General features: G+C 35.6%; 1 protein-coding gene across 1 annotated transcript; it reads left to right on the forward strand.

The window, feature by feature from the left end:
* Positions 1 to 3523: 3523 nt before the first annotated feature.
* Positions 3524 to 10481, forward strand: LOC126975923 (uncharacterized). Its single transcript, XM_050824036.1, has 3 exons — positions 3524 to 3784; positions 7505 to 7649; positions 10318 to 10481. The coding sequence occupies exons 1-3, from the start codon at positions 3524 to 3526 to the stop codon at positions 10479 to 10481; spliced, it is 570 nt and encodes a 189-aa protein (XP_050679993.1).
* The last annotated feature ends 808 nt before the right edge of the window (positions 10482 to 11289 follow it).

Raw genomic sequence — 11289 nt, forward strand, 5'->3', positions numbered from 1 at the left:
CGACCATATAACTGCGCTCGTCACCTTGAGACATTAGATGTTAATGTTAGTCTCCTTTGCCCAGTATTTTCACTAGCTACGGTACCCTTCAGACCGAAACACAGTTATGCTTTCATATTACTGCTTCACGGCTGAAATAGGCGCTGTTGTGGTACCCATAATAACCCACTGGTAGTAGGCTGAGATGTATAGAGCGTACTTATACTTTGCTAAGACTATACTTACGAAAACTTAGTTGAGTGTAATAACTTTTACATTGGGCTGTATTAGCTTAAGCTCGGTATAATTTCAGCTGTGAAATGACTATAAAAACGAAATCAAACATTATGCTAAGCTAACACTCAGCAAAGTATTACGTAAGTTAAGAGTTTTCTGAGTGAGTAAGTTTCTGAGTAAAGTTTAAGTACTCTCTATAGATGTCAGTCTTAGAGTCTTGCCGTTGCGTCGCTGCGTTCAAAAATTATATTGAAAAACATGAGTTAACCAAGTTGGGTCAATCTAAGTTGGCTCCATCAATGTAATATGAACCCCCGTTTGAGGCGAGGAACAGGACCTTTTTTTTTATGGATAGGAGGACAAACGAGCGTACGGGTCACCTGGTGTTAAGTGATCACCGCCGCCCACACTCTCTTGCAACACCAGAGGAATCACAAGAGCGTTGCCGGCCTTTAAGGAAGGTGTACGCGCTTTTCTTGAAGGTACCCATGTCGTATCGTCCCGGAAACACCGCACAAGGAAGCTCGGTGAAATTCGGCGGCAGGAATCAGGTTGAACAGCTCTTCGGAACACTCCCCGTGATAAATGCGGTAGAATACACACAATGAAGCGACGTCTCTACGCAACGCCAAGTGATCCAGCCGTTCACAGAGCGCTAGGTCCCGGACAATTCGAGCTGCTCTGCGTTGTACGCGGTCAAATGGATCGAGCTGATACTGGGGTGCGCCAGACCAGAGAAGACAGCAATACTCCATGTGAGGCTGGACCTGCGCTTTGTAGAGCACTAGAATGTGGGCTGGCTTGAAGTATTGCCGTGCTCTATTTATGACGCCCAGTTTTTTCGAAGCCAACTTGGCTTTGCCCTCCAGATGGCCACGGATTTGGCAATCGCTCGAGATTTCGAGACCCAGTATTCCAATACGAGGCGAAGCTTTAAGGGAAGTGTTCTCGAAGAGCGGTGATACAGCAAATACATTTTTTAGTGGAAAACGCGCAAACTTGAGTCTTCTAGGGGTTAAATTGGACAAGGTTCAACTTACCCCATTCCACGACCTTCTCGAGAGAGGACTCGATAGAAGACACAAGTTTCTCCCGGCACTGGTCGACGTTTTCCCGAGAGAGACCTGCATGGCCCGTGTATACGGCATCACCACTGCTGTCGTCTGCATAGCAATGTATGTTGGCAGTGTCCAACATATCACTGATATGATACCTATATAGTTTGCTGAAAATATAAATAATTTTCTTTTGTTCGTGCTTCGTGTTCGTGTAACAAATGTCAGTATGTCACATTGTATCTGGAAACAAAAAATATATCGTATCAAATGAAATACATTTTTATGACGCAATGCAAATAATATTAATAAAACTTGTTATATCTACTTATTTATTCAAGTCTCAGGTATGGATGCAAAATAATTCTATTCGAAATAATTGACTTTAGTGCGTGTCGATCATCAGTCTGGCAACGATTTTATGAAATTTCGTAGAGTTTCCACATGAAATTTAGTCACCGTTTGTTATAGAGATTTCTTAAGCCACTCTATGCCGGCGTGTCGCTTAGACTATGTGATATATATGAACTTAGGCGAATGAAACGCGTGCGCTGCGAACGTAGAGTGGACGTGGTATTGACTGAAGTTCGTACTCAGTACAGACCAGTTGACAGTGGTAGCAACTTGTAACCAACTTCGCAACATACACATCACCATGTCTTCTGAAAATAGCCATAATTTTGTAGTCCAATGAGTTCAGATTTGGGTTGAACGTGGGCGAGTCTTCAGTTGTTATAAATTTTGGAACGTTAAGTCAGCCAAGCTTGGTTTAGTCGTGCATTGTCACAAAGTCTTGCTGGTATATGGTTTAAAATTCCGTAAAATGCTAAGAGGTTTCACAACACGATTTCAGACGGTCTCTTGATAAACATTACCGCAAGTCTTCACTTCATTTTCACAAGAATGAAGCTTTGTCACTCCTTCATAAGACTTCCCCAACCAAACCACGATGCAAGATGATAACCACGTTGGACTCTTAAAACCACCTGTGAATATTCTATAAACGTACACTTTGTCATTTTACTGTTGTAGTTTTCTTCAATTGGGAAATGTTTTAATCAGTGAATAGCATATTTCTGTATATTTCATCCACGTTTCGAGACAGCAAGAATTGTGATCCAAACACTTTTCTTAACTATAGGGTTTGATTTAGGGTAGATAGGTCTAGATGTCATCATAAAAGATTTTCAACACTAGCCTCCCAAAAAATATATACAAATCGTAGTTTTTAATAAGTATACGTGGGTAAAACGGCTGGGCAAAGCTCTTCTGATTTAAATTTATGCAACACCGAATATTACATTTTTAACAAATATTTGAAATGGTAGATCAAATATATTTTGACCTCTCCAACACGAAAAGGGCGCTATTGCTACGTGAAAACTCGCAGCAATAACGCTTTTTGTTTGTTAGTTGTATGTTTCACACGAGAGCTAATTTTTTTTTCTCGTGCCTTTAACTCACTCACTACCTCAGTAGTCTAGTCTAATTCTTGACTACGTCATCAATTCATGATTTAAAGTCAGCACTCACAGCAAAAAATAACTTTGCTCAATTTTTGAACAAATAACTATTCTTACTTACAAAGTAGCAGTGTAATAATATATTGAAAGAATAAAGTGAATATTTATCCACAGTTATTGTAAATGATATTTCATAGATACATATAATTAAACGTAATAATACAGACCCATCTAAAACATGATGTCTACCTTATTACTAGGCAAGCGATCAATACAGTGTTTACTATTAACTAATCAAGGATTGAGTTAATCGAGAATTCGAAAGACTCGAACCATACTGCTACTTGCATTGAGTTCCTCATGATATCTAACGTATCAAAAGCTATGAATTTTACGGTGCGGCTAACAGATATTCTTACAAGATATCTAACTTTTAATACGTTCTTAAACTTCCGTCTTATATTCGGTTACAGTCGAGAGTTTCGTTCTAAAAAACGAGTTATATTAGCAAAGATCTACTGTGTGGTGTATATCGTTTTCCAATTCTATTTCATTTTGAGCAAATCATTCAAAACTATCAAATATTTTATTCCTTTTTCTCAAACTGTGGTACTTCTCAAATTATTATTATTTTCCTTATTATCATTGTTAGGGAAAGAAAAATATTTATTTAAGTATGTTATGAGAATGAAAACATTTGATAGAACTATTGGATACAAGAATCACTTTGATGCATTTTTCACATTTGGTTGTTACGCAATTCTTATTTTGTACCAAGTATTTTCTAATATGTCTGACTTTTATGATATACTAAAAATAGAATTCCTGTCGACGTTGTCATTGAGAATAACTGCGGTTATAAGTAATGCCGACACAGTTTTGGTATTTAATTTATACTGTAATCGAATTAAATGTATTCGGCGTAAATTGGATGAATTAAAAAACATTTCATGCTTGGATCAGAAAAATTCTACAGTAAAGAAGTTTTTGGTTACATACAAACATTTGTTGGATATTTACACTCCAATGGCTAACGTAGTAAATTTTTTGGTAAGTTATTTTTAAATATAATTTTATTTATGCCTATTCAATTTAGTAAAAAAAATGCCTACAATATATGAGGTGTATATAACATTATTCTGAATTTAAGGCTGTGTCTTGTAAGTTAAAAGTTTTATAAAATATTTTTGTGCATTACCTTAGAATTTGTAATAGAATACATAAGATAATAAAGAGCTTAGTATACTTTGTAAGATTTGGTTTTTCTCTGATACTTGACGACAAATCTTTATACCTTGTACAGCCACTTAGTACCTATAATTAGCTGGCAGCGGCAACACTTTTAAACCAATAAAAATTAGGTCCTACAAACCATGAAAAAATCTGAGATTACAGATTTCCAAGCGGTTTTCACTTGTGGTGGTATTGTAGCTCCTGTTACTGCAATTCTGTAACTGGTTAACCTGATCTCATTATGTGGAACTGTTTGTGAACTCGTTTCATCTTTGACAGATATTCTCTGGAATTAGGACTGTTCGTTACGGCCATTGTAAAAAGGTACTTGTGTAGTGTTAGATCACTCGTTAGGGTGCCCCCATTTAAGTTCTATTAAAAATATGCCAGCGCCAGCTCGGGAGTCAATTTAAGAGCCATCTATATCATGTATGCTTTCATGTTATCTATCACGGGGGTTCCCACTGAGTTGTCACACAGTCCTCGTGATTTCATACGCCCAACAATTTTAGGCGAGGAGCCGACATCGTCGCTTCTTGTTGTATATGAATGTCCAGTGGTGTTAGCCCCAGGATGGTTTCTAGAACTGATCGCCCATGCATCTTCTAAAGGTTGTGCAACCCTGCCGTTGAAATCCCTGCAATTCGTTTATACTGTTGTACAATACTGTAATAAATCACAGTAATGGCCCGACGTACAAGCATTCATTCGCATGGCCAATGATTGAAGCCTCAAATAGTAACAGTGCTCAAAGGAAAAATTTTGTCGTTTACTCTTTCAATATTATCTGTATTTTCCCAATGTTGCAACAATCGTTAACAGCTGAATAATAAATTCACTATTTCAATAATATTTTTCCTTGCAGATGAGTGCAAACATAATAATTTATTACATCGTATTTTTATACCTTGACCATGTTGAGTTATTACATTTTATAAATGGGGTGAGTTTTAGAATTTAAGTGCGTATACATTAATTATGTCACAATTGTTGCTCCCAAGCTTAATTCAACAGCATCCAGAATGTGGTAGGTACTGCATCTACATGTTAGACTGAGATCTAGAGAGTGTACTCACACTTATCTAACGAGTTGAGTCAAAGTTCGTATTTATAAACATTGCTTTGAGTGCGCACTAAGCTTAAGCTTGCTGGTACTTAAGTACACCATAACGACGACTTAGAAAAAAGTCAGACTATAATCCAAACAAATAGGAGATCAACAATTCCTTGCGTCATCACAACAGCTGTTGTTCGACATTTTAAAATTCCCGTATAATGTCTGTCTGCTGTCACTCATAGCTTCACGCATCTTAAAATGCGCTCCGTATCACAATCCAAATTAATTAACAAGACCGCATTTCACATAAATCATTCATAGATTTCCACTCATTTCAATAAAACTAATAATCAAATAAGTTTGGGATACTGTTTTAATTTAGTATATTTTCTATTTTAAGAATTTGTTCAATAATTATGGAAAACGTAGTGTGTTAAATGAAACGCGTGCCTGACCTTTCTATTGGGCTGTCCTAGCGGTCAGCATAATCTCATTTTTTTTTCCGAGAGGAGGAAAATACATTTACGTATTTAGGCCCCGAAATGGGGCCCATATGTCGGACTCGAGTTTCCGCGGAAATGGACCTATCGACTAAAAACCTCCTCTATGCTATTAGCCCTGAAGGCTTTTACAGCGACATAGGACGTGGGCCGTGGAGGCCGCAAAGACTACGCAACAACAGTCGCGGTGCGTCTCCTAAGGAGACTCGAACCTCGGACCGGTTGTGTGTTTGTCATAATCTCAGCTGTCAAATTACTATAAATACCACTGACCTCTACTATTTACCACTGGACTGGCGGCTGTCAAAGTGCTCTTGTGTCTATTTCGCCATTCGCCATTCGCCATCGTGTAGCAAGAGTCTGCAAAACTAAAATTAGCGATGACAACCTCATCTAAACAACCATCGATAGGAAAACTATTTACAAAAAAATGTGTACTTTATAACGTTGATTCTTGAAGTATAATTAACATAATGCAAAAATATTTCATAGTATTGTACGATCCTTCGCAGCCATTTGTATTATACGTCAAAATTAGTTCTCTGGACGCTCGCGAATGGCGCTTCAAATAAAATAATCTGTATGTTCGTAAGCAATTTTCTTAAAACTGTGACATTGATAATGTTAACACGAGGAATAAACATAAACTTGTTATGCCTACTACTCGGTTAGGTTAGTACGTCTTTTGTTGGGCGACGTATATGTTTCTACAATATGATCCCAGAAAATGTACAAAACAAATGTGTTACGAAATTTAAAAGAATTGTTAAAAAACGTTTGTGTGGGAAATGTTACTATAGCATAAAAGATTTTGTTAATGACACCATGGACTGGGAATAATAATAATAAAGCGAACACCCTCACGCTCTTTAATTATAAATGTTTATTTATAAATTTCATCTTTAATTATTAATGGTTTTGAATCCTATTTTGAACAAAAATATTTGAATTTGAATAGTCACAAAAAAATGGCTGTCAAACATATGGAACAGCCTGTTCAGTGGTATTTATACAGGTCAGTGATAAATACCAAACCAAAGATTGCTCTAAGCTCGAACTCAACTAATGTTTACGTAAGTAAACCCTAAGCAAAGTCTGAGTAGGTACGCTCTATAGATCTCACAGCTTTAGTGTGATCCATAGACTTACCATATACTATCATTGAGACTACATCGAATCCTTACTTAATGTCTATAAAAATATATAATAATCTGCCAAAAAAAAATTCGAAGCATAAATAATGAAAATGAATTTATTAAAATACTGAAAAACTTTTAATTAGAAAAGTGCTACTATGCCGTAAATGATTTTTTAAACGAGCCAAACTAAAATAAATAAATATATGGGTCTACCTACTACGGTCTGCTGTTCAGACCAAATTGCGACACCCAAACTGGGTATCCATAATATAGGTATCCATAATACATTGTATAATAATTATAGTATTAACTCCAAATGTTATATTTAAGCACTAATATATTTATGGAATTGCAATAAATTGAAATTGAAATTGACTAACAAAACGTGCGAGGGAAAAGAGATTTTCTAACAAAGATAGAGTTTTTTTACAAACAATTTAATGTTAATACTATTATAGTCATTGAAAAATAGATTTTTTTAACGAAAATAAGGGACGAGATAAGCAGGACGTTAAGCTGATGGTAATTGATCCCTGCAATGCAGTCCCGCTCAAGATTATTGAAAAACCCAAAAATTCTGAGTGGCACTACAACTGCGCTCGTCACCTTGAGACATAAGAGGTCAAGTCTCATTTGCCCAGTAATTTCACTAGCTACGGCCTTCAGACCGAAACACAGTAATGCTTACACATTACTGCTTCACGGCAGAAATAGGCGCCGTTGTGGTACTCATAATCTAGGCGGCATCCGGTGCAGAGGAGCCTCCCACTGGATTTTTTAAAAATTAACATTAAGATTGTTGTTTTTTGAATATACAATTAAATTATATTTTTGTAAATAGGAAGGATCTCACTTTTTGACGCTGTCGCATTATTCAATTAGTATTATATACAACATATCGTTAGTACCATTTCTACAGGAAACAATTCTCTTTGAATATGATACGATAAAGACGATTCTTGCTAAGGAGATATCAACATGCACAGGTATGGATATTATTATGTTTTCCACATTATTCCTTATCTTCAGTGCTTCAATTTATTTTATACTAGCTGACCCGGCAAACGTTGTTTTGCCATATAAAAAATTTTTAGTGTTCGACGTTTTTTGATAATATACACTTTATCTTTATAAAATGTAGCCTATGTGTTATTCTGACGTGTAAGCTATATTATTGTAAAGTTTCGTTAAAATACATTCAGTAGTTTTTGCGTGAAGACGTAACAAACACACACACACTCACAAACATTCGCATTTATAATATTAGTGGGATTAGGAATGTTGTAGGAACTTGTAGGTACATGCTCATCACTGAATCGCTTCCAATTGTATTTAGAATCATCAACTTTGAAATGGGTGTGTTAGCTGAATTGACCAGATTTGAGAACTTTTGGCGGTCCCCTACCGCAGCTATTTTCAACTGACTTCAAAAAGGGTTACGATTCGAAGGTTTTCTTTATGTTTGGCTCCGCCGCTTATATTTTTTTTATCTTTTGAAACGACATACTCCCAGATTGGTTGGTATTATTGTAAAAAATAGATCTGCTGATGGATGTATGAGTAAATGGAGTTGCCTTGTCATATTTTATAGGTATACACACAGATCACACTCTTGTGATGGTTAATTGTGACCGGGCGAATATTCTGTAACTATTACAGATATAAAAGAATTTTAAACTGATATCTAAACTAAGTAACTTTATCAGTAAAATGACATCAATAATTAAAAATAAAACGAGAAGTATCAAAAATTTTTATATAAAACGCTTCCATACATTTAAACGTGAGTTATCAGACTACATTATTTCTAAGTTTAAAAAAAACATATCTGAAATACACACATCAAAAAAGTCTAAGCAACATGCATGATATTACACTTGTTTTAATTTACCATTTATATTAATTAATTTCTAAGTCTGTATTCACTCAAAGTGCAGAGGTATGTAAACTTTTTTGTTATTGATGACATACTGGCTGGTTGTAAAAAAATTTTTTTTCATAAAATTAAATGAAAGGGAATTTGTTTGACATTAAGTGTGTTTTTATTGCTACCTTTAGCCTTGATTTTATAATTTTACCAACCATTTAAATAAAGTTAGCGATAAAATTGAATTGTTAGATATTCTTTACGTCATGGAGCGACGCTGAACAGCATTCAGGCCGTAAAAGGAGTACAGCCACTCGGCAAGACCGGCACATACAACTGACTGCAAGACGCCAGCCGAGAGACCGAGAGATAAGTTTAAGGCTACAAAATTCAAGTGGTATTGATGTAAGTCCCCAAACTGTGCGAAATCGACTGCATGAGTACGGACTACGAGCTCGACGCCCAATTAGGTGCCCACCGATACGTTACTGGAATCGCGCTCGTCGAAATGAATGGTGTAGAGAACGCAGAACATGGACCCAGGAACAATGGGATAAAATTATGTTTTCCGATGTGTCGCGATTCGGGTTTAGGCCTGATACAAGGAGGGTGCGAGTGTACCGTCGGCTCGGAAATACTGAAAGGCTCATCATTAAGGAAGTTCATCCATACAGCGGCTCAACAGTTATGGTATGGGCGGGTATTATGAAGAACAGGCGAACTGAGCTCGTTTTTGTAAATGGAAACATGAACACTGAAAATTACGTTGAGAATATTCTCAGACCTTATCCATTTGCACAAACCTTTGGCTCCGATTTTACGTTAATGCATGACAATGCGCATTCACATACAGCTCGGCGAACCAGTCAATACTTGGCAACGGCGAACGACCCTGACCTGCACAATCGCCAGACCTCAACCCTATCGAGCATGCATGGGACATGCTTCAGAGACGTGTTTTGTAGGACTTGGGCGGAGTGACAACAACCCAACAGCTGAAGGAATTGCTACAATTCCATTGGGAGCGAATACCGCAAGATGACATAAACAGTCTCATTCATTCAGTGAATAATCGTTGCCGACAAGTTTTGAATAGCAGAGGAGGCCATACTTTGTATAAAATTGTATTTTCTTTAGAAAATTTTATTTTGTTAAAAAAATGTTTAGATGCTTATGTACCGTAGTCTCTGCAGTATATTCTAATATTGTTAATATATATTAAAATAACTTATAAAGACAACAGCTGTTATTTTTACATCATAGAACCCTAAATTTTTATTTTAAAAATAAAATACGTTATAATGTGAAAAACCATCCTAATATTTAAATTAGTACATGTTGCATAGACTTTTTTGATGTGTGTAGTTTGCTATGTGACAGTGACCTGTAAAAGTGTATAATAATAAATTTTGTGAAGAAGAATAAATACTAAGTACCTAGATATGTATGAACTGAAACATGTAAAGAAAGGCGAATAAATTATTACTTACATCATTTTATGTTCTCATGTAAGTGACAATATTATGTTTTTAATGAGAAATAAATGTCTTTTAACCTACATTTAGTATGAGATTAGTATAAAGCGCATTATATCGCACAACAAGGACGTCATTTCGAATACAAAATTTTGTACGTCCTAGGCTGTTATGTCCTGTATATCGGGTTATACATTAATGGAAAACAAAATAGTACTATCTCCTTGATTTTCAGATAATTCCTTGGTTGAGTCAGGTTTGTGAAGATATTTAAAAAAATAAACATTTTTAATTAGCTTTATATGTTTTCAGACAAAGAGCTGAGAGTTTTACTTTTCGACGCAGTTAAGTACATAACTGTTCGTCCACCGAGACACACTATATGGCGTATAATTCCCATGGATATCGGCCTCTCAAAAACATTTATTGAAATTTCTATAAATTATCTTATTGTTATAATTTCTTTCTTTGTTTAACATTAAATAGAAATAAAACTTCAGACAATTTTAATTTGAGGATCCTATTCATAATCATTTTGTTTCTCTAGCTATAAAATATTATAAACTATAATGTAACTCATTTCAAATTAAAGGCTTAATACCTTCTTTGATGTTCTAAAATATTTAAAATAAGTATTATGCATATTTAGTGGATATACCGAGCAATATTTTCACATTTGCTAGTTACGCAATGCATTTTTTTGTAACAACAAGTAATTATGAGTCTTTTATAATAGTCTAAATTTATTTGAAACCGTAGCTTCATTTAACATATAATGATCTCCTTGTATTTTTTTTCCTTCTAAAAATACCTCTCATCAACAAAAAGTGATACTTAGATTATTTAAATGTTGACTGCGTTTGAGACTCCTTGTATACCGCATGGCCAACAATGTGACAGAAAGTCTTCAGCTAAACGAATAGAAACTATTATTCCCTTTCTTAAACTCCGATTGATTTCTAATAACATTTGACCTGCATCAATTGTGGAAAGAGAGAGGGAAGTCACATAGGAAATGAATATTTTTAATTGGATAAAAGTATTTACTTCGAATAGCCATGTTGATTTGAAATTCAGAACCGATCGCGAGACGTTATGTAACATGCCAAATGATGTATTGAAATATTTCGTTTCGCAGAGGATTTTTCAGGTATCGTAAAGGTGTACGCGCTTTTTTTGAAGGTACCCATGTCGTATCGTCCCGGAAACACCGCACAAGGAAGCTCATTCTACAGCTTTGTAGTACGTGGAAGAAAGCTCCTTGAAAACCGCACTGTGGAGGAC

This window comes from Leptidea sinapis, chromosome 38 (genome assembly GCF_905404315.1).
Source record: "Leptidea sinapis chromosome 38, ilLepSina1.1, whole genome shotgun sequence".
Taxonomy (NCBI): Eukaryota; Metazoa; Arthropoda; class Insecta; order Lepidoptera; family Pieridae; genus Leptidea; species Leptidea sinapis.

Bases quoted from the DNA above. Each gene is read 5' to 3' on its own strand.
- LOC126975923 (XM_050824036.1), top strand. From the start codon at position 3,524: ATGTCTGACTTTTATGATATACTAAAAATAGAATTCCTGTCGACGTTG. The intron at 3,785-7,504 runs GTAAGTTATTTT...TTTTGTAAATAG, and splicing joins CTAACGTAGTAAATTTTTTG to GAAGGATCTCACTTTTTGAC. The intron at 7,650-10,317 runs GTATGGATATTA...ATATGTTTTCAG, and splicing joins GGAGATATCAACATGCACAG to ACAAAGAGCTGAGAGTTTTA.